The sequence below is a fragment of the Lissotriton helveticus genome, chromosome 5_1, assembly GCF_964261635.1.
Source record: "Lissotriton helveticus chromosome 5_1, aLisHel1.1, whole genome shotgun sequence".
Lineage (NCBI taxonomy): Eukaryota > Metazoa > Chordata > Amphibia > Caudata > Salamandridae > Lissotriton > Lissotriton helveticus.
Window position 1 is genome coordinate 1,402,687,093 of NC_136065.1, and position 24,883 is coordinate 1,402,711,975.

Below are 24,883 nucleotides of genomic sequence, written 5' to 3' on the forward strand. Positions count from 1 at the left end.
TTTTTAAAATAATAGATGGAATATTGACAGGAATCATAGAGAGAATATACAACAAAACAGGAGTAATCAACATTTTAATTGGATCGAGACAACCCTACAAAGAGAGAAATAGAGGGTTCCAGGAAGAGCAAGTTTAGAAATATGATCTAAGCCTTACTTCATGTTGATTTTAACTGAATCCAATATGGAGTTATTGAACCAGATGCCTAAATATTTGATTTTAGAACTATTCCAAAGTAACCCAGTAGAATCAAAATGCTGTTTGTGACAGAATTTGGTAATGGAAAGGATTTCTGTCTTGTCAGAGTTAATCTTATAACCTGAAATTGAGGAAAACTCTGAGATCTCCTGTAGTAGAGGAGGAATAGAGGTAAGGAAATAGGAGAAACAAATTTAGGACCAAACCCATGCCTATGGAGAACTTTAAATAAGAAGGTCCAATCCACCCGATCGAAAGCTTTCTCCGCGTCAGCAGCAACAACAGCTAAAGGATAGGAAAGAGTGGGAGCCTAATTCAAAACATTAAAAATAGTCAGGAGTTATCGGAAGTTAGTCTGCTTTTAACAAAATCACACTGCTCTAGGCCAATTAGCTTCGATAGAAGAGGGTCAAGAGGTAAGGCAAGCAGTTTGGCAAACATGTTATCATTGACATTCACCATGGAAATAGGACGATAATTCTTACAATGTTTGGGATCACGGCCATCTTTGTAAATTAGACAGATTATTGCTTCTAAAAAGGTGCCTTCAGCTTTACCAGTGGTAAAAAAATATAGAAAAAGTTGTAGGAGTTTTGGAAGAAGGAGATGCCATAATGCCATCAAGGCCCTGAGTTTTATATTTTTTAAGAAGACTTAAAGATTGGGAAATCTCCGGCATTGACAGCTCAGATACTAGAGCGGAAAAATCAAGATCCTCATGAGAGGGGGAGGGAATTCTGCTAAAATAGGCATAAATAATGGAAGCAGGAGGGGAAGACTCCTGAGTATAAAGAGTTTTATAGAATTTCATAAACTCCTCTAAGATATCCTGATCTTTTAAAAGAATGTGCTCCGTTTGGTGCATGGATGGATTCTACCAACGTATGTTCCTTCTGAGATGTGAGGTAATTAGCTAATAGTTTACCAACTACCAACTTTATTATGTCCACCATAGTAGTGAGCGCTAGTGCGAATAGATGAGGTTTTAGCCATAGTTATTTTATTAAAATCGAATTTCGCACAAACAAGATCCTGTAAGGCACAATCTGATCAGGACGTGTAAAATTGATGTTCAAGGCGCTTAACATTAGTTAGTAGATTTTTATGTTGAGCAAGTAAATGCTTCTTTTTCCTGGAAACAAAATCAATGATAAAGCCATGGGCAGTAGCCTTGACTTTGTCCCAAAGCACAGTAGGGGAAACATCTGGATCTGCAATTAAGGAGAAGAATGCCTCAGCAGAAGAGATATAAGAGGAAGAAAAAAGTGGCTCCTAGAGAAGGAAATTGTTAAAGTTCCATCTAGAAGAACTGGTGTGTGAATGGAATGAGTCGAAATCAGTGACCACTGGGGCATGATCAAAGATGATGATAGGTCCAATTGAAGAGAAAATAAGGTTCTGAGTCAATGATTTACAAAGAAAAATCTAATCTAATTGGGTCAGGGAGCAACGTGGAGGGGAGAAAAAAGAAAATTCTGTTGCCTCTGGGTTACAGAGTCTCCAGGCATCTACAAGGTATGTTTGAGAAATTGTAGTTTGGAATTGTTTGTAGGTCCTGTGAGGAATAATGCGGATTTGGGATTGGCAATCAATAAAAGGGTCGATAACCTGGTTACAATCTCCTCGTAGAATACAAAATTCAACATTATGTTGAATACAATTTTTTTTAATATTCCCATGAGGCACAGGGTCAAGACTGCTTTGCATATAGATGGGTCTGAACTGAGTGGCAAAGTGAGCTAAAGAATGATGATGGATTCAACCCAGATCTGTGACTGGGGGTGAGTGTCTGAAAAATGTCAATGCTCTGACCATCATCTCCTTGTGTTTGATTGGGCCAGAAAGAATAATCCGGTGGAGTCGGACCATAAACATTGAAACTGTTAAAGATATTTTGTTAATAAGCAATTTAACTAATAACCATCTTCCCTCCGAAACAGATTCTTGAGAAATAACAGAACATTTAAACTTTTTATGACCCAAAGAATTAACCCATTTTTCTTAGTATTCGTAGGAGACACTAAGACAAAACCCACCCAGTTCCATTTGAGTTTCAATGCCTCTGACTTTGTCAAGTGGGTTTGCAACAAGACTAAGTAAGGATAGTATGCAACTAAATGGGATAGAATTCTCTGCCTTTTTATAGCATTAATAAAACCTTCAACATTCCAAGATATAACTCTGAATGTAAAGAGATGAATTAGATATAAGACAACACGATCATCAGCGGTAAAAAGAGATGAGTAGAATAGTGAAGAGAACGAAATATAGGGTGAAAGAAACAGTAAGATCGGTAAGAAAGAACTTGGATAAAGAAAATAGGAAAGAAAGAAGGGGAATGAATGAGAGAATGAAAGGAGACAGTGCATGTCAAACAAAGAATGACAACTGTAACACATACCTTCAAAGGGAAAAAAGCAAACAACAAGGGCTGGAGATAGACAATAAAGACGGCGCATCCAGCAAAGGGAGACGCACCACGTCAGGAGATCAAACAAGGACAATGGGCAGATGTGTAAGGAATCCGGATGATCTGTAATGAAGAAGAACAAAGAAAAAACATATAAAGATAACTTAATACAGATACATCCAACAAATTATAACCTGTATGGGAAGCAAGAAATGAAGATTATGGTAAGATTGCATAAAACTTGCAAATACTCAGAGACTATCTTGTAAGAGTCAAGTTATAGCGGAAGGACCAGCTGTATCCAAGGAGGCAGTAGAGTGTGAATGAAGAAATGTTCAAAAATCTGCAGGGTCTTCTAAGGTAGAGGTGTGATTTTGAAAACTCAGTTTAAACAAGCATGGATGAAACAAACTATAGTGTGCACCCAAACTATGTAAAGCTGGTCTGAGAGCAAGGAACTCCTTCTGCTGCTAGCAGTTACTGTGGAGACGTCTTTGGAAAGGAATAGTTTAGCTCCAGACCAGATCAGTTGTTTTTGAAGCTTGCCCGAAGAACAAACTTGCAGGAGATCAGTAAATTTCAAAAATAGGAGGATTACACTACATGGCTTTGATGGAGCAGATAAAGAAGAAAGATGAGGACCCAATCTGTGGGCATGCTGGATATTCAAAGGTACCTGCTCAGAAAGGACCAGAAGCTTCAGAAGAAAAGAGGTAAAGAAGGTCACAGGGTCATCTCCCTCAATGCCCTCTGACAGGCCATATAAACAAAGGTTGTTGCGTCTGTTTCTGTTTTCAAGGTCTCAGCAGATTTCCTCAAGAGTACCACTTCCTTCTCCAAAGATGAAACTCTTGCAGAGACATCCTGAAGGTCATTAACATGCTGTTCAACTACAGACACCCTGGAGTCGAGTGAAGACGATATTGTATCCAGAACTTGTAGACGTGTATAGGTTTTCTCAATAAATGGTCCGAGAGCATGTATTTCTTACAAGACAGTGTTTAAAGATACAGGCAAAACAGGTTTTGGTGGAGAAGGAGGGTCATGTTTGAGCCTTTTGTTGTCAGAGAAAAGTGAATGAATCTTTGATAACGCCATGGGTGCAGACGCTGACCTTGAAGAGTTAGATTGAGCCATACTGACAAAATTATATGATAGATCCATATGGGGTGCTGTAGAGAGAGAGAGCCTGACACAGGCAAAGTAACAGAAAGCCTTTTATTTGAATATAGTAGATGTTTGGCCATGTATACATTTAAAAAATACTTAAAACCAGCGCAGGCACACAAATCCAATAAAGTCTCTTTTTTTTATTAAAAGTGAAAAATAAAAGATGAGAATGAAAAAGACCAGAGGTGCAGGAATTAAGTTTAGCTGGAGGAATCCAAAATGGACTAAAAGAAAATTCAAAAGCCCAAAAGGGATGTAAGAGAAAACAGTACTTTCATAAAATGTCATAGTTAAGGAGGATTCCACAAGTCTGGGAAAAAACTAAATGGCGGCTGAAATATGATGAACTGTGTCCCTCAACATTTCATAAAAACTGAAGCAAGAAAGAGGCATTGAAGGATAGCCTCATGCTCTGCAGGAATTGCCCTGCATAATCCGCTCAATGAAGCCTTTTGAGCGGTTCAAAAACTGCCAAAAGCAAAGCTGTTTCTCCGACGCGGCACTGAGCCCATTAGAGTTTGAAAGTCACTGATCAACCCAGTGACCTATAAATAGACGACTGAGACTGGTTTGTAGTTGTTAGAGTCTAAAAACCGTTCCCCGAATGTGGTAGTTAATACAGGGCCAAGCCCTGATTAAGCAACATCAGACTCTAAAATATCTGTAAAGCAGATGCGGTTTAGGTTAAACCATTTGCCATTCTTCGAAAATTGAAAGAGAAGTGCATAACAATGAAATGCTTTGGAGACAGAAATGTTTTTATGTATATCAGTTACTAATGTTGGACAGCATATTTTTATCGGGTTTCATATGGCTATAATAATGAAAATGTTGATATGATGAATTTAGCAACTATATTGCATACTGTCATTGAGGGTTTATTGGACCATGTCAACAATTGGTATGATACTTTTAGCAGGATTCTTGATCTATAATACGTTATGTATGAATGCTTTAAATTATATTTTTTACTTCAAAATGAAACATTTTAATCATTAATTTTAAATGAATCCCTTTTTAGTATAACAAATTTGAAAATTTTACTCCAGCATCCCTCTATTTTGGAAATCAAAATTTGGAAGTTACTTAGTATGCAAATGTATTCAGTATTAAATTGCAGAAATCTACTTTTTTATCTTCACAATCCAGCTATAGCCCGCTTAATTTTCACTTAAAGTTTCTAAATTGTTTCAAACCTCTTTGATGTAATCTTACAGGTAGAGAGGTCTAATTTGTCGAAATGGGTTGAATAACCATGCCCTCATTTGGCATCCTATTTTCAGGTTGATACTCATATCCATGCTGCTGCTTGTATGAACCAAAAGCACCTCTTACGCTTCATTAAAAAGAGTTACCGGGTGGATTCGGAGCGAGTAGTGTGCAGCCCCAAAGGGAAGACCATGACACTGAAGGAACTATTTGCTCAACTGAATCTTCACCCCTATGACTTGACAGTGGACTCATTGGATGTGCATGCAGTAAGTGAAGTATTTATAGTCACATAGGCATAGCAAATCACATATTGGTGCTTCTGCCTTGCAAATCAATGCTGTAGCTGTACAATTGTGACACTAGGACACAATGACAGTGCCATTGTGGTTTTTCCTTTGTTAAAAACTTGCTATCAAAATGTAGTCTAAGGACTTCATTGGACATTTAATATCCTCACACTAGTCAAGGCACTGGTATCGTTAGAATCCAAATTGATAATTCATATTTTTTGGAAGGGTTATTTGTCTATAAAACGTATCGGTGGCCTTTTTTTGATCACTGATTAGGTAAAAGATGAAGCATCTGCCCATACGCCTTCGTCAAATACTGGGAGAAGTTGTATTTTCTCTCCTTCTGTGGTTTGCTGTCTTAGCATTTAAGCAAAAAGTAAGAAAAAGTTGTTAATATTCACTTTGACTATATTTTCTTTAAAGGGACGCCAAACATTTCAGCGTTTTGATAAATTTAATGCAAAATACAATCCAGTTGGTGCCAGTGAACTCCGAGATCTTTACATGAAAACTGATAATTACATTGACGGGGAATACTTTGCTACAATCATAAAGGTAAGGTAATTTAGCAGTTTGTTTTTCGAATGCCTTGTGAAGATATGTACAAGAAAAAACAAGCATTGACAAAGCCAATGGGTCTCGGCGATGTGAGAGCTATTAGCTTTGTCAATGTTAATGTCTTTTAGCCAAGAGCACACAATTTAAGTGTGTAAGTAAGATTTTGGTATGGTACAGAAATGACTTCCTTCTATATGAAACCTAAATGGACCTTAAAAGGATGTCAGAGGGTGTAAAAATATATAATTTCCAAGTCATCAATTGAAATGTGTTTGACCAATCACATTTCAGCAGTCCTTAAATTCAAAACTGAAATATGAAGGGAAAACCTGTTTTGTGCCCCTCTGCTTCCTTACCGTCCACTGCAAGCATTAATATGTAAATGATGTTGAAATGGTGGATTTGTGTGCCGGAGCCAGCGAGTTGTTGTGGAGACTGGTTCTTGGCCGTATACTAGATAAAAGCATTCCATGACTTGTTGACGCTACATGAGGCAGCCTTTGACAGCAGCTGCTGCTGAGGGGCAGTGGTCAGGGCCAGAAGAAGGAAGTTCACTGTGCTGAACATGGGCTGGTAGATCACCATTGGCACCAGACCCTGATGGGTGAGTGAGATGAAGCAGCAGCTAGAGTACACTTCCCCAGTTCTCTTTTCATGCTTGATACTTCAATGAAGCCCTCTTCTCAAACAAATCACTATGCAGTATATGTTGGGCATGTTTTGTGACTCATAAAGAGGCACTAAAGACCAAAGCCGATTCGGCTTCTTTCCCCCACATTGGTTCTGAGTTTATCTAATCTGGCATCAGGTCTTACACTAAACATGTATCTATTGTTTTCCCTCAAAGTGCTATGAACGCTCCAGTAGAGAGATAGTAAGTACAGTCAAAACCAGTCACTGTCTGCAGCAGCTTCAAACCCACATGTTTGGCCTCCCGTTATCCCTGTCAACTAATGATTCATTCTTAGACAAGCATTTCCACACTATGTTCCATCCGTATTCCAACGTCATAAACTACTTCCATGTATGTTTACTCAGAAATGGTTATAGGAAAGAGTTCACACCAGTAAGGGTGTTCTTTCTGGGTCCGAATTGTGGGCTATAGGAATGAAATGAGAGGTCGAGTGGTTAGTAAACAAGGGGCTTTGAGAGCTCTAGTGGGGAAAATTTTGGGCAACTCAATGTATATTACAGACGGTTACGTAAGAGTTTTCATGTTTTAATATTCATATTCTCCTTAATTGCTTGATTTCCAATTTGCTTTTCACCTTTGGGCGATCTTTTTTTGGGAGCTAAATTGCTAAGGTGAAACTGAAAAAAATCAACCTAGTCATGCTTTCGAGTTTTTTTTTATAGCAAAAATGTAGAGCCTTGCTCTGACTTCAGTTCACCCCTTGTTCCTCCTTGATGTAAGTCCATGGCCGTTTTCCTCCACTTGGGCAGTTTAAGTAATATAGCAACACATGCATGAATCACACTAGTGCAAAAAGTGGCGCATTGCTGGAGTTGTGTCGGAAGCCTGATGCAACTCCAGCAATGTTCCTTTCACATGGGGCAAGCCCCATGTGAAAGGACCTGAGTCCCCCTTACGCCTGCCATGAGGCAGGCATAAGGTTTTGATGCATTGGCGTCCTAGAAGTTGCGCAGCTGAATCGATGCGCCACTCCTACGACCCTTTCTTGCGGGGGTACGCCCACCCGGCATACATTATACCTGGCGCAGGTATAATGTTGCGCAGGGGTTTACGAAGTGACGCATCTACCTAGAGCCTGGTGAGCCTGTGACATGAGATTCCATTTCTGTGGCTCACTTTGCATTCAGAGAAAAAAAGTAAGCAGATGCCCTTGGAAAACAGTATCTGACATCTTACCTCTGTCTTTGAATGCATAGCAATTGTGACGTGATAAGAACAAGATTTACAGGCCTGTTTACAGAAACAGAGCTTGGAGAGAGTAAAAACACAAGTGCTTGTGTAAAGTTCTCAAAAACAAAGAAAAACATGGGGGCAGTGGGTGGATAGTAGTAATTGGTCCATGCTTTCTGAGAGGGCTAAACACAGGAAGAGGCATGATGCATGCATGCCATGGACAAATAGGAAGAAATAATATGAGAGAGACGATGGAGCCAGTAAATGAGAAGCATATGAACAGGCTGAAGCAAACATATTAAATACAACTGCCTTTTCAAGACAACACATGCGCTGTCTAGCCAAGACCTAATGAGTAGTGGAAGGACACAAGTAATGTGCCCATGTCCAGAGAAGGGACAAACACACAAAGAGGAAGGCAGCTTAAGATGGCTGGTCAATAAGGAGCATGCACATGAGAGGGACAATGATGCAAACCACTGGTAAGCTAGTGGCGGACTGCAAGTCCACTTTTAGAAAAAATAAAAGATCTTAAAGAGACAGCTATTTAAGCAAGACCTAAAAAACACAAAAGGGTAAACAGAGATCACAAATTTGAACTGTCTTTCATTGCCTGCAAATATTAAAAGAAAGCAAAGTAGTTGACAAGCACATGGCAATAAACAAACAATCTCACTGGAGGCTGAATTTTCTACAAAAACATCTATTTCTCCCACATATGTTTCCATCTAACCCTCTATTGACCCAGTAGAGCCTGGGGTCCAGGGAGAAAGCCCGGCATAGTTTCGCGCACCACAGTTGGAGTAAGAGTCAGTTGAGGAAAAAAAGGCAATCCTGCTTCGAAACAGAAGCAGCACTCACACTTTTGTGATCCCAGTGAACATTACACCTCTTCTCATCAGGAGCCAGGTTCCGGTCCCTGCCGATCAAAGCATCATGTAGCTAAGTGGCTGACAGCATAATTAAGACCACGTATTCCAGCACAAGTTGTTTCAGTACCTGAAGCCTTTATGCCAGAAACATAGAACCTGAAGGCCCAAGTGGCATTGACGCAGACAGAGGACTAATTAATAGTGAGAAATAATACAGCTATTTTGAATTTGTGCTTTTCATAACTGATTTTTCGACACCATCAGGGATGTTAGCCCGGATGATCAAAATTGTTTTATACTCATAATATTTGTGTTATCTTTTCAATGCACATATATGTTTATTTTAAGCGACTGCAAAACATTGGCCTCTGAAGATGTTCTACAAAGAAAACAACATTGGCTTTCAGACAGATAGTTATTCAACGTACCATAAAATAAACAAATTATTTTACTGAGGTGCATTTAATAGAGGCAGGCACTTAGTATGGCTGCCATTCGGCAGCGGCACACGTCATCTCCCAGAAAGCGAATGAATTTAGAGGCCGGTTGCTAGTAAACACGAGCAAAGAAGACTAGAGCGCACATCTCAATGTAAAACTATGGACCTAGAAAAGTGCATTTTAAAGGGGTTGGAAAATTAAGAACAAAAACATAAAAAAAATTACGGTTCACAGAATTCAGTGGTGTATTTTGTATTATGCTCCCCATCGTCTTGTCTCCGCCCGGCGGCCGTTAAATGTACAAGCAACACCGGGACATTCATTTACGAGTTTAAAAGACTCTCACTTTGAAGTCAGATAAAGAAGAGTAAACAGGCGCCCTTGGAAAACAGCAGCTGACATTTGACCTTGGTATTTGAATGCACAGTAAATGTGATCACATAAGAACAAAATTTACAGGCCTGTTTACAGAAACAGAGCTCGGAGCGATGGAAAACATGAGCACTTGTGTAAAGTGCTAAAAAACAATTCGATAAAAGCAGTTCCTAAAACAGTTCCTAAAAGGGGAGCAGTGGGTGGATTGTAGCAATTGGTCCATGCTCTCGGGGAGGGCTAAACACAGGAAGAGGCATGACGCATGCATGCCATGGACAAATGGGGAGAAGGAATATGACAGCGACGATGGAACCAGCAAATGGGAAGCCTATGAGTGGGCTTAAGCCTACATATTGAATACAACAGTCTGTTCGAAACAGCACATGTGCTATCTAGCCAGAGCCTGAAAGGTAAAACTAAAGACCAAATGGAGTAGGCCAAGCTTTAGGAATCAAGAAGCATAGCAAGATTATAAGAGTGTAGCATTGAGATTAAATTTGAGAACAGACAAGACAAACAGGCAAATGAATCCTGGCACGCTAGACAGAGAAAGGCTGGAGAGTAAATACATCAAGACAGGCACAAGGGGGCTAAGTACTGTAGCTAGCAAGGTAAAGTTAAGCTGGCAACTAGAGATTGCTAGAGGGAAACAAGCAACGGCAGAAAGTACAAGAATCAAACACTAGGAAACTAAGGAGCAGAGCGAGAGAATCAAGCAGAATAAGCAAGGGGATAAAAAAGCAATATCAAATTATAGGAACATCACAAAACTAGGAGCTATGTAGAGAGGTAGTAGATCAGGAGCTGTACCTGATTGAAGGCAAAAGGCAGAACATAGAGTAAAGCAAAATGCAATAGACATCTGGAAGCATTCTGGAGCAAGATGCACTGGAATAGAACACAGACTCTGGCAGAAGCAAAGCAGGAATTAGTCGGCAGACAGTTCCATTAAATAGAGGTTCAAACGTCAACAAAGGAACAAGGAGTGTTAGGCAATGGCAGCTATACGCAGTCGCAGGCAGTAGCAGGCCCAGGGTGACCCCACATGGTTGGGCTGTAGGAAGCAGCCACAGGAGAATGCAATCCCATATTTTCAAAAATTCTGGATGAGAAATTTCTTTGTGGATAAATAACAGGACTAGTACTATTGATAAAACAAAGTGGAATCCACTCAAAAAAAGTGGCGGTGGTCCCTAAAGTGATGGGGAGCACACAGTGTTGTTTAAATGCCCCTCACACACCAACAGGCCCCTTGGTGTCATGCTTCATCATCGGGGCCTTCGCACCCCTCTACGGGATGCGGCGTGCTACGACTCACGAATACGCAGGAGCACTTGATAGTGAACTATGTGAGGGAGTGTGTTACTAAGGGAAAGTGTGAGTGAAGTGAGGTGAAAGTGAGTTACTTAAAAAATACCTGGCACGTAGGAAAAAATTATTTATTATGTCCTCGGCTGGTATTGTTAAAAAGGTGCAAAAGTGGGTTGTTTGAATACGAATTAGGGTATTACAACCAAAGTGTCAACATGTTTCGGAGCGCAGGGACTCCTTCTTCAGGACAAGGATATGCACAATATCCTCACCTTACTCACATGAAATGTAAAAGTGTATAAAATCCTTTTTTTTATTTTTTTTTTTAAAGAAATGTGTAATATACCTAACAATGTTAATTGTTGAGGTGAGTTCAGATGCGCCCAATTGGTGTTGCAGAGAACCTGTGAAAAGAAGACACAATAAACATAATTGTCTACTGTACAAAAGCTCAGGAAAAAAATGGTTCCTTAGAGTATAAGGGTAAGTAGTAGAACCCAAATGAGGTTCAAAACACCCTGTAAACATGAAAATGACAAGAGACACACACACACAAAAACACATACAACTATAATTAAATTGTTCTCCCTGTTAAGGTGGAAAAGAGGGAGAGGAAGAATGGTTCAAGGCTTACTTATTGTTCTCAGTCTGATCACCTCATGAGCCTATGCGTAGTATTGGGGGGATCCTTCCATACTGCTCAGTAAAGCAACCTAGGGAATATTCAATAATGGGCTTAAGTTGTAGAAAGGACAATGTGCCAAGAGTACCAACGTGGTCCCAGTTGCCAACTTTACTCACGGTTACTGCATAGCAAATCGCCTGCCTTCCCCTCAACGCTGCTCCGAAGAAGTGAGGCTGGGTTATGGCGGTTTTCTATTTATACTCCTCTAGCAGACCGATTAATGTGGACAATTGAATGATTGAAAACGGAAAAGTATGCCCAAATACGGAGTAAATCCGCCCTTCTATTCCGGTACTGCGCGCCCGACCGGGTGTAGTGCCGGTTGCAGACGCGCATGCGTGTATTCAATTGTAGTACAGGGATTACTGCGCATGCGCGACCTGAGATGTAAGCGCGCATGTGCAGAAGGCTCACACTACTCGCGAGTCCACTACAGAGCGCTGAATGGAATAGGCACGTAATAAAGGAACGGAGTAGTGACTAAGAGTGCTTGCAACTCAGATTACTGCGCAGATTTTAAAGGAAAAACGCAAATGAAGTGGTTTAGATCGATAATCACAAGCAAACTATTGCGATCTCCGAACATTTATACTAGAACAGTGCTGTGAGCAGGTATATGAGGCTCAATCATTGAGTACAAGGCATTGGAGAGAAATATATTACTGAAGAGGTTATTTATAGATTGCAGCAATAGTCGCAGGGTGTGGACACATGACTTATGTCAGGACCAAGGCTATGCCCAAAATTATATACTGTAAACACTAAATGTTATATGAACTGGTACTCATCGCAAAAGGCTCCAGGGAATGGAGTCATTGAGGCCGATGGTGTCGGTCCCCAAACGGAACACCCACCGTTGCTCTTTTTCCAAAAGTCCAACCTCTGAAGGTAACTGTTCGATCACTGTCCACTGCAGCTCGTTAACACAGTGTTGGTGATCCAAAAAGTGGGTTGACATTTTGGTTGTAGCCTTCTTACAGCGGATATTACTTTTGTGTTCGTTAATCCTTATTCTTACTGACCTCGTTGTCATTCCCACATATTCCTTACTGCACGGGCATGTGATCAAGTACACAACATTCTTGCTATTGCAATTAGTAAATGCACGTTGTTCCCAGCTAGTGCCATTGGAAAAAGTCAAGGTTTGGCTTTTTTTGGTAAGGTGACAGTTGTTGCAATTACCACACGGGTGATGGCCCTGTATTCCTTGTAGCCTAGTCTGTTTCTCTCTGATGGGCGAGGGTCTAGTGTGGACAAGCATGTCTCTCAGATTCCTGCCTCGTCTATGTGCAAACAAGGGTTTGTCCAGTGATAGAGTGCCACTTGAAAGAATACGCCAATGTTTGTTAACCAATTTGGTAACCTGGTTGGTTACTGGGCTGTATGTGGTAACACAGACTGTTCTGTTTACCTGATCGTCTTTATGTGGGTTGTCTTCCAAAAGAGCTTCTCGGTGGTTATTCCTGGCTCTCTTCTGGATCACTGGGTCAGGGTATTTTCTTTGTCTCAGTTTGTGACTCAGGTCCTTCGCCTGACTTTTGTATTTTACTATATCACTGCAGTTCCGACGCAGGCGGAGGAACTGCCCATATGGTAAATTCTCCCTCAGGTGACGTGGATGAAAACTGTCAAACCTGAGGAGACAGTTCCTGGCCGTAGGTTTGAAGTGGGTCTCCGTTTTCAAAAAACCTGCCTCATGATATATGTTCAAATCCAGAAAGACCATGGTCATGTTAGACATTTGGTGGGTGAATTTGAGGAACGTGTTCTGGTCGTTGAGCCAGTGCATGAACTCAGAGATCGAATTCTCATCCCCTTCCCAGATCACCAAGATGTCGTCGATATATCTTCGCCACATCTGGATTCTCCCTCTGAAAGGGTTGTTGGGATGGAGGATTTTGGTAGCTTCCAAATGATGGACATATAGTCCCGCCAGGCTAGGGGCAAAAGTGCTTCCCATGCTGGTCCCATGGCTTTGCCAAAACAAAGTGCCTTCATACTCAAAAAAGTTCTTTGTGAGCGCTAATGAGATACATTCCATCACTACATTGCGGGGAGTATGGTATTTCCAATTGGTGGAATGAAGTACTTCTTCAATGATCTGTAGTGTCTCATCATGTGGGAGACTCGTGTAGAGGCTCTCCACGTCAAGGCTAAGTAGCATTTGAGAATTTGGATCAAAAGTCTGGCTCTGTAATAGTTGTAGTACCGCTTTCGTATCTTTCAGGTACGTATCAGTGGCCTGTACCAGGGGTCTTAAAAAAGCATCAGCGAATTTGGACAGTGGTTCCAAAATTTATGAGATACCAGACACAATTGGGCGTCCTGGTGGACTCTCAAGATTTTTATGCACTTTTGGTATAGTGTAGAAATATGGAACACGGGGATTTTTCTGAACCAAAAACTCTGATTCCTTTTTCGTTAGCCAATCATGTGCGAGGGCCTCCTCAATCATCCCTCCTATTTGTATTCGCAAAGACTCAGTGGGGTCTCGAACTAAGACCTGATAGTTCCTATTGTCCGCAAGGAGTCTTCTGCACGCAATGTCGTAGGCTGTGGTAGTTTGAATAACCACCGCTCCACCCTTGTCTGCAGGTTTTATGGTTAGGTTTTTGTTACGTCTCAGTTCTTTTAGAGCTTCATTCTCAAGTCTGCTGGTATTCTGGAACACCTTGTGTTTGGTGTCCATATTCTTGAGTTCCTGCATGATAGCTTTCTCAAAGGCTAGTACCTCCACTGGAAGTTGGTTATCCAGTGGTGTAAAAGTCCTGGAACCACTGTCCAAATTCGCTGATGCTTTTTTAAGACCCCTGGTACAGGCCACTGATACGTACCTGAAAGATACGAAAGCGGTACTACAACTATTACAGAACCAGACTTTTGATCCAAATTCCCAAATGCTACTTAGCCTTGACGTGGAGAGCCTCTACACGAGTCTCCCACATGATAAACACTACAGATCATTGAAGAAGTACTTTATTCCACCAATTGGAAATACCATACTCCCCGCAATGTAGTGATGGAATGTATCTCATTAGCGCTCACAAAGAACTTTTTTGAGTATGAAGGCACTTTGTTTTGGCAAAGCCATGGGACCAGCATGGGAAGCACTTTTGCCCCTAGCCTGGCGGGACTATATGTCCATCATTTGGAAGCTACCAAAATCCTCCATCCCAACAACCCTTTCAGAGGGAGAATCCAGATGTGGCGAAGATATATCGACGACATCTTGGTGATCTGGGAAGGGGATGAGAATTCGATCTCTGAGTTCATGCACTGGCTCAACGACCAGAACACGTTCCTCAAATTCACCCACCAAATGTCTAACATGACCATGGTCTTTCTGGATTTGAACATATATCATGAGGCAGGTTTTTTGAAAACGGAGACCCACTTCAAACCTACGGCCAGGAACTGTCTCCTCAGGTTTGACAGTTTTCATCCACGTCACCTGAGGGAGAATTTACCATATGGGCAGTTCCTCCGCCTGCGTCGGAACTGCAGTGATATAGTAAAATACAAAAGTCAGGCGAAGGACCTGAGTCACAAACTGAGACAAAAAAAATACCCTGACCCAGTGATCCAGAAGGCTATGAAGAGAGCCAGGAATAACCACCGAGAAGCTCTTTTGGAAGACAACCCACATAAAGACGATCAGGTAAACAGAATAGTCTGTGTTACCACATACAGCCCAGTAACCAACCAGGTTACCAAATTGGTTAACAAACATTGGCGTATTCTTTCAAGTGGCACTCTATCACTGGACAAACCCTTGTTTGCACATAGACGAGGCAGGAATCTGAGAGACATGCTTGTCCACACTAGACCCTCGCCCATCAGAGAGAAACAGACTAGGCTACAAGGAATACAGGGCCATCACCCGTGTGGTAATTGCAACAACTGTCACCTTACCAAAAAAAGCCAAACCTTGACTTTTTCCAATGGCACTAGCTGGGAACAACGTGCATTTACTAATTGCAATAGCAAGAATGTTGTGTACTTGATCACATGCCCATGCAGTAAGGAATATGTGGGAATGACAACGAGGTCAGTAAGAATAAGGATTAACGAACACAAAAGTAATATCCGCTGTAAGAAGGCTACAACCAAAATGTCAACCCACTTTTTGGATCACCAACACTGTGTTAACGAGCTGCAGTGGACAGTGATCGAACAGTTACCTTCAGAGGTTGGACTTTTGGAAAAAGAGCAACGGTGGGTGTTCCGTTTGGGGACCGACACCATCGGCCTCAATGACTCCATTCCCTGGAGCCTTTTGCGATGAGTACCAGTTCATATAACATTTAGTGTTTACAGTATATAATTTTGGGCATAGCCTTGGTCCTGACATAAGTCATGTGTCCACACCCTGCGACTATTGCTGCAATCTATAAATAACCTCTTCAGTAATATATTTCTCTCCAATGCCTTGTACTCAATGATTGAGCCTCATATACCTGCTCACAGCACTGTTCTAGTATAAATGTTCGGAGATCGCAATAGTTTGCTTGTGATTATCGATCTAAACCACTTCATTTGCGTTTTTCCTTTAAAATCTGCGCAGTAATCTGAGTTGCAAGCACTCTTAGTCACTACTCCGTTCCTTTATCACGTGCCTATTCCATTCAGCGCTCTTTAGTGGACTCGCGAGTAGTGTGAGCCTTCTGCACATGCGCGCTTACATCTCAGGTCGCGCATGCGCAGTAATCCCTGTACTAAAATTGAATACACGCATGCGCGTCTGCAACCGGCACTACACCCGGTCGGGCGCGCAGTACCGGAATAGAAGGGCGGATTTACTCTGTATTTGGGCATACTTTTCCGTTTTCAATCATTCAATTGTCCACATTAATCGGTCTGCTAGAGGAGTATAAATAGAAAACCGCCATAACCCAGCCTCACTTCTTCGGAGCAGCGTTGAGGGGAAGGCAGGCGATTTGCTATGCAGTAACCGTGAGTAAAGTTGGCAACTGGGACCACGTTGGTACTCTTGGCACATTGTCCTTTCTACAACTTAAGCCCATTATTGAATATTCCCTAGGTTGCTTTACTGAGCAGTATGGAAGGATCCCCCCAATACTACGCATAGGCTCATGAGGTGATCAGACTGAGAACAATAAGTAAGCCTTGAACCATTCTTCCTCTCCCTCTTTTCCACCTTAACAGGGAGAACAATTTAATTATAGTTGTATGTGTTTTTGTGTGTGTGTGTCTCTTGTCATTTTCATGTTTACAGGGTGTTTTGAACCTCATTTGGGTTCTACTACTTACCCTTATACTCTAAGGAACCATTTTTTTCCTGAGCTTTTGTACAGTAGACAATTATGTTTATTGTGTCTTCTTTTCACAGGTTCTCTGCAACGCCAATTGGGCGCATCTGAACTCACCTCAACAATTAACATTGTTAGGTATATTACACATTTCTTTAAAAAAAAAAAAAAAAAAAAAAAAGGATTTTATACACTTTTACATTTCATGTGAGTAAGGTGAGGATATTGTGCATATCCTTGTCCTGAAGAAGGAGTCCCTGCGCTCCGAAACATGTTGACACTTTGGATGTAATACCCTAATTCGTATTCAAACAACCCACTTTTGCACCTTTTTAACAATACCAGCCGAGGACATAATAAATAATTTTTTCCTACGTGCCAGGTATTTTTTAAGTAACTCACTTTCACCTCACTTCACTCACACTTTCCCTTAGTAACACACTCCCTCACAAAGTTCACTATCAAGTGCTCCTGCGTATTCGTGAGTCGTAGCACGCCGTATCCCGTAGAGGGGTGCGAAGGCCCCGATGATGAAGCATGACACCAAGGGGCCTGTTGGTGTGTGAGGGGCATTTAAACAACACTGTGTGCTCCCCATCACTTTCGGGACCACCACCACTTTTTTTGAGTGCATTCCACTTTGTTTGATCATATTAACTAGGGAGACCGAATCCACTGACTCTCTCTCTCCCCCTTCTGGTTATATACTAGTACTATTGATAGCAATGTACAGTGGCTACCGGGTCTTCATGAACACTGGAAACTTTGTTTTGGTATCTGTATGTTGGCTTCCAATGTGTCCAAGATTAAAAAGGCATGCAGGCATAAAGCATATGTGGAATTTAGAAGAATTTTGATGTTGATTTCCAGGCTGCAGTTTGTCAATACACAGTGCCTTCTCGTAGCAGAGATGGAATAGTAGCAGTATGAGAGCATGCCTTAGATAATAGTGAGCTTTCAAAAAGGCACAAGAAAAGGGTGCTTCTTCTCTCCACTGTGCTCTTTATTGCTTGTGCTCTTGGCCCAGATTTCGAATAAGGACTGAGTTGGTGGGGAACTGGAAACAGTGTGGTGCTGAGCAAGTGGCAAGGGTAAGGTGGGATTTCAAGGAGAGGCACCATTTTCTCCTGACAAATCGGCCAGGGTGTGGTGGCAAACTTGAGCATATGGGGTGAAACGACTTGAAAAGCCCTTGCTTTTTCAACTTGACCTTATTAGATACCCTTTAAACCTGTTTTTAAATTTGGAGACACAGATTAAGATCATGTGCGCAGACAAAATTAAGATGGTGTTGACCGGTGGTCAAATTGGAAATGTTGGAAATCCTGATAGATCTATATATAACTGAAAAGTTCTCTGGCTCTAAAATCAAACTAAGTAAGTTGGAGATACTTAACCTACTAATAATGCCAAAGCAAGACACAATAGCAAACAAACTTCTCTAACCTTTTAAATTCGACAAAAACAGGGTGAAATATTTATGGATAAACAATATGAGATCAATTCACAGAGTATGAAGTCAGGTCGCACCCACCTCAATAATATAGTTATTATAGATGATATTATCTAATGGAGCAATTTATGTATTTTGGAATTAAAAAGAACCAAAACTATCACTCAAAAGCTGCTCTCTAAACTCCCCTACCTCTTTCAAGTCCTACTGTATAAGGTTCAATGGTGGCAAAAGTAATCTCTTGCTAACAATTTTTATCTGGGGGAAGAAATCAAATTTCTCAAATAAATTCACGGCTGCCATGATACAGGCTGACAGTTGGGAATACTCTAAGGCCGTCCACCTGAGTACTGTAGCCATGTTGAGGCTTCCACATTCCTAATATTATGAGACTAGTCTGACAAGGTGATGATGGATCACAATTGGGTCATAATATACCATGCATACGTGTACTCTAGTAACATAACAAGACCTACGTAGTAATGCAGAGTGCTGGAATTACACCTGATGTCCATACCCTGTCTTCATATACCATACAACTGGGCCCCGACTTCACTCCCAGTGGGGATTAATTCTAAAGATTTCAAGAAGTTGAGAGAAGGGGAATTCTAACTACTAGAAGACATGCTAAGAAATACAAAAATAAGTATGGCATTGATGAGCGTGAAATACGCAGCCATAGGTAGATTCAACGCTGGCTTTCTAATCCTGATAATAAAAATAAGGCCACAGCTACAAGACATTTGCCAGTCTCTGAAATACTCTCATAGGAGCTGACAGGCCCCAAAAAATGTGTAATGCAGTTATATTAAGTGTTGACTATGCTAACGTCCCAGACAAATTGACGGAGATACATGAAACAAGGTGACATTTAAAGAAATGTAATATAATTAGATAGTTGAAAAGGTGTCTTTGAATAAATCCACAGGACCACTACCAGTATGCTATCCAGAGAAACCCAATGTGAAATAAGAACACACTGGTACTAAATGCCCACCGGACAGGCAATTATATTTCCTGATGTGACAAATGAATGGCTTACAGATTTTGGAGCTAGGAGATGTGACTGGCACATTTGGTGGGTTTATAATGAACTAAGAGTCAATGAGAAATACATTCTTAATGCTGTTAAAAAGGTGTTAGTTATTCAGTTAATGGCTAATCTGAATAAATCATTCTGATCCCACTGGGGATGTTTAGGTCAAAGTGCAGTGTCATGTTCTACGTTTTCATGGCACCCAGACATTGCAGAACACTGAAAATAGAAGAACGCTGAAGAGATTATGTGAAGTCCTAGCAGTGGAGCAAATGACAAATTCTGTTAAAAACAATTACAAGACATTTCTGGATATAGCTGGTTAACCAACAAATGGTAAAAGACACTGTTATATATCATATAATTTGAAATGGGGTACTCAATGATTGGTCAAGTCTGAGGGCATACACAAAAAGCGAGTTTGTGCTTACACATAGTGTGAGAAGACACAGTGATCAAGATAAATATAGCTGGAAGGTCTGTCTATGACCACTAAGCATAACATAAGATTGATTTTCTCACTAATGTAATGTGGGGTTGTTCTAACCTGGTGGTCTTACCACTCGGTTTAAAATTGATAAAGCTCTGAAGGATCTATGATAGGCTCTCTCTTCCCTCTTAAAATATTAAGGAATATACCCTAACAAGTCTAGTTATTAATAAAGAGAGGCTCAGCATTCTACAAGGTAGCAACAATACAGTACATTTATAGGATGGAAGATGCGATGGGATGGATAACCCAAAGAAGACCACTGCAACAAATATTCTGGGCCACACGAAATATGAAACTAAACTGCACGCCACTGTCTACCTAAGTAGCATTTAAATATCCCTTCCATCTGATGAACCTGATTGTGGACTATAAATTAGACATGATGGTTATTGCTGAAACCTGGCTTGACATAGGTGAGTTCTGGTACAAAACTGTTCAGAATGAGAATAATCTAATTTCAACTGCCTGCATGTGGAAATAGAAAAAAATGAGACTAGGGGAGAGGTGGCAGGTTATCAATCATTGCGAGAAATCACATGAAGCTACGAGACTACCCACTACCCCTCCAATTGAGGAATACCTATTGTTAGTCATAATAAAGGTAAAATGTAACGTGCAGACAATTTTCTGTTGACCTTTGAGTAAAGGGAAGAATTTATAAGACTGTTTTTAATATTAAACGTGAGCGATTGTGTAAAATTATAAAACCATGATGCTCCTAGGCACCATTTATGTCTGAGTCACTGATGGCGATACCCTTTCCATCCAACAATTCATAATTATTATGCAATTGAATAAGGTGGTTAAACCTACAAGGGAGAGTATGGGTTAGATCTAATTTACTTCAGATAGTTGGCATTATATCCCTATACAAGTTGTGTGTACCTATAAACAAAGAGGTGGGTCTCAAAATGACACTGGAGAGACATTCATACCTATTTCACAATAAAGTGCTAAGCTTGTATGAGGTTACTAACTGGTATGACTTGGGGCTGAACTCACAGATCCCTTATAGAGGTGTTCAACTATGTACTTGACTGGAGGGAAATAGTAGTTTTAAAAAGAAAAGATGTCATCACATTTAGGCTAGCAAACGAAATGCGAACCAAACATGATTCAGAGAAAAAAGATATTTTTCAAATATACTGTGGCGCTAATTAATACCTGCTATTGGCTTTTTTGTATCCACATCTTTATAGAAAAAAGTCAGAAAACCTCAGAACAATCGATTCCACTAAATACAACGTTCTGGGCTCTCAAAAGCTCTGTAAAAACTGTGGTTAAGTTTTCACTAGGAAATCATAAAAAAATTACATGGAGAGGAAAAAGCTAAGGGCCTGATTACGAGTCTGGCGGTCCTGCCACCGCCAGACTCGTGCATAAGGTCCACCGTATTTCGACTGTTAAAGTCGTATCGGCGGTGGACTGTCGGCTGCGCCAGGGATCAGTCTTTCCCTAGCAGTGGCGCAGCTGAGCCGCAGAGCAATATGCTGAGCTGGGACTAGCGCATTCCCGCTCAGCATATTACGAATTCGTCCACCGCCAGCATTTCAGAGCGGGAACCCTGTCATGAAAAAACTGGAGGTGGAGGAAAAAAGGGGGCACTATAGGGCCCCAAAGACCCCTACATTCAAAGGGGCACAACATGTGCCCCTGTCTCTTTTCCCACAAACTGCCATGCTGGAACTTTTTTGCCGTTCCCATTGTGGTGCCTGTTTTCCAGGCACTGCCAAGGGAAAGGCAAAGGACTGCTGACTGTATCACAAGTGGAACTCGTGTAGCACAAATTCAACTTGTGATACGGTCGGCAGTCCTTACGCGGGTTTTGCGCTGGAGCTGTTGTGCCAAACTTGTAAGCAGGCGCGGCCGGCCCGTGGAGGGAGTTACGGTGGGGCAGACAGGCGGGGCGGGGGAGGGGCAGGTATTAATTTAATTATTTAATCATCCATATTCCGTTGTTTATCACCCCCCACCCTGCCCCTCCCCAATCCCGCCTGCCTTCCCCACTGCAACTCCCTCCACGGTCCACGGCTGCTTGTACGAAGGCCCTAAGCTTTTTTAATCACCCTAAGGGTATCTGAGCCCACAGAAAAGTCATGTTTTTGTTGATTTGACCTAATTCTTAAGAATGGAATGACCAAAAAGATACCAAAGAGTAGAGCAACAGAGATCCCACTTGACATTTACCCAGCTAAGATTTTAACATCCTTCATAGTATGCACTATGGTAACTATGTAACTAGCTGGTGTTATTACTCTTGGCCTAGTGTTAGCTGTCTTTTCTATAGCTTTCAAAAGCAGTAGTTCCTGTACTTTTACGAAAGCTGCAAATCTGGCTCACTTTCAACCAGTCCTATCTTTTGAAATTACTAGTACCAATAATACGATAGCGTTTGTAATCATTCACTGAATCGAACATAATAGCTGGACTGCAGGCCGGATTCCAAGCAACCCAGCTGAGTAAGTTGGTTGTCGATGGTGTTGGTGTTTGGCGCTGCTCGTGCTGCACCAATCAGCTGCTTTCGACACATTCAACCATGGCATTGTATGCCAGATATTTCTGTGAAAGTGGACTAAAAGCGTAGGACTTAAGTTGGATAGCCTCCTTTCAAAGGAAAACCCAACCTGTGGTCACGTTTACTTCTAGTTGGAGACCCCAGCACAGAGGGTCCTGCAGAGAGAAGCACCGCCACCTCTGCTATTCAATATTTATTAACATGGAACATCACTTTTGATGACTGTGCACGCGACTCACGGCTGATCAAAAATAAGGCTATCAGTTTTCCGTTTTTACTGATTTTCATAGATAAATACAGTCAGAAAACAATGTTTTCTGCCTGTATTTATTTTTAAAAGCGGAAAAAATCTGAAATGTATACTTCTTGTGGGTGACTGTCCATGCTCTCTTTTGTGAATTCCAGTACAACAGCTGAGCAGATAGACAGCAATGGAGAGTTAAAGAAACAGCTTGAGATTTCCCTAAATATAGGCATATGTTAACATGTATTTGTATTATATTGCCGATATTTACCTGTGGGTGTTGTGGATTCGCTATATTTGACTGCCTAATTTGCTGTGAATGACATCATAGTATGAGCTCATGTTTATCAGTTAAATAAATGCGGAATTTTAGTACTCTATTTACTGCTAAAACGCAAAATAGGTATGGATAAATCCCTCAAGATGGCCAAAAATACAGACAGAACCCTAATCATAAAACTATCCCCCATCAAGGGACAACTGATCTGTCTGTTCTTTGACATTGACCACTAAATGGAGTCATGCCAGCTGTGTCTCATGAGAAAATATTTAGGGATATAGCTGGCATCAGTTACCTCTCGAATGGATTATGTGGACAGGACATTAATGATAAGAGGAGAAAATACAAAGCATATTTTCCAGAGAAGGAAGGAAAGGTTTTGGGTATTTAGTCATGCTTATGAAAGCTAATTAAGAGGGAGGATGCTGCCCTGTCTGTGTGTTAGATGTGAATGATCACGTGAGCTTTCGAATCTCCAATGATCTACCAAGTGTAGCATCCTGCTACAATAATCACAGACACTAGATAGTACTATCACTGGAGCTTTATTACCATACATCTACTCTCGTCCCTGTCCCTACTCTGACTGCCCTTTCCTGTCCTGTCCCCTCCTCTTCCCCTCTGCCCACCTAGCTCCGCCCACCCCAGCTACTGGACTGCTAACTTCGTTACATCTCCCCCTTTCTTAATAAAGTAACAAATGAAATAGAGATTAGTCCATCTCCGCAATCAGTCTCTTGGGAGGCCGCACGTGACGGCGGGGTCTCTCTGGTGGGGACACGACACCTGCAGGTGAGGGTTCTACTGTAGGTGAAGGTCCGGTGTCGGGTGCGACAGTCTCAGGGTCGTCCCGGCTTTCAGGTGTGGGGACCACAGGTGCACTTACATGGACTTCAGGAGAGCACTTCTTGAAATGATAAGCGTTGCGGGTGACTCTTCGTGTCTCTGATTCTGCTGTCACCATGGTGTCCTTTTGTTGGGTAATTGTTAGGGGCTCATCCTTGAAAGGACAATCAGTCTTTTGGCGTTTTTCCTGTTTGACAACGACTCTGTCGCCTTCCTTCAGGGAGGGGAACCGGGCCCTTCGCTTGCGGTCCGCATACTCTTTCATCTTGTCTTTGCGGTGCCGATCTGTTATGGCCATTTCTCTGTGTTGTTGATCCGACGGAGGTTTTCTCAGTGCTCCGTCCCATGTGGGGATCCGATTCCTCATTGTCCTCCCAAGCATGAGAGTCGCAGGGCATTGGCCCGTTGTAGAGTGGGGAGTGGTCCTGTAAGCACTAAGGACCTCGTTCAGTGCTGACTGGAGATCTTTCCTTTCGGCCGTGGCTTGCTGGAATGTTCTCTTAATGGTGGACATGAATCTTTCCACAGTGCCGTTGGCCTGAGGCCAGAGTGGCGTGACTTTGCGATGTTGAAAGTCCATGTGTTTCGCAAAGTCGCTGAATTCATGACCATTGAATGGGGGCCCGTTGTCCGTCTTGATGACCCTGGGAACACCCCAAGTCGCGAAGACTTCTTCAAGCACCTTGAGGGTGCAGGCGGCACTGGTGGATGATATGAACTGGGCCACTGGGAACCTGGAGTATTCATCCAGGATGACGACTACATACTTCCCGGATTGCAGGGGGCCATAAAAGTCCATGGCTACTTCTTGCCATACCCCATCAGGCAATGGGGTCATCTGTAGGGGTGCAGGTGGATTACTGTGGCTGGTCAGTTGACATGGGTGGCAGTCTTTCAATGTGTCCTCAACCATTTGGTCGAGGGCTGGGAACCAGACACGTTCTCTCAGTGCTCTTTTGGTGGAGACGACTCCTCGATGGCCTTCGTGGGCTAAGTCGATTACTCCCTGTCTCAGTGTCGTTGGTATAACTAGTCTGTGGTCTCTGAGGAGGAGGTCGTCACCGGTTACAGAGAGTTCGTCGGAGACATGTCGGAAGGCTTGGAGTTCTTTCTTGACAGCAGGGCTTTCCTCTTCCTCCTGCGGGTGGTATCTCCATCTGTTGGTTCGGGTACGCTTTATTACTGCTTGTAGGATGCTGTCTTGATTGGTCGCTTCCCGAATGGCGTGAATGGGGATGGCTGGTGGACGAGCATGAGTAGCCACAAAGTGAATGTATTCTTCCGCAATGGAGGGCTCAGTCTCTGATGAGTCTCGGGGGTGGCGAGACATATAGTCAGCTGGATTCTCATCCTTCCC

At 41.9% G+C, this 24,883-nt stretch overlaps 1 protein-coding gene across 1 annotated transcript in view; it reads left to right on the top strand.

Annotated features, from left to right (window-relative positions):
- The window catches only part of LOC144755449 (AMP deaminase 1-like), a 378,874-nt gene that overhangs the window by 166,799 nt on the left and 187,192 nt on the right, over window positions 1-24,883 (top strand). The window contains exons 7-8 of the mRNA XM_078644387.1: window positions 5,063-5,257; window positions 5,705-5,836. Of these exons, the coding sequence (XP_078500513.1) occupies window positions 5,063-5,257; window positions 5,705-5,836 (327 nt within the window). The remainder of the gene's footprint in view (window positions 1-5,062; window positions 5,258-5,704; window positions 5,837-24,883) is intronic.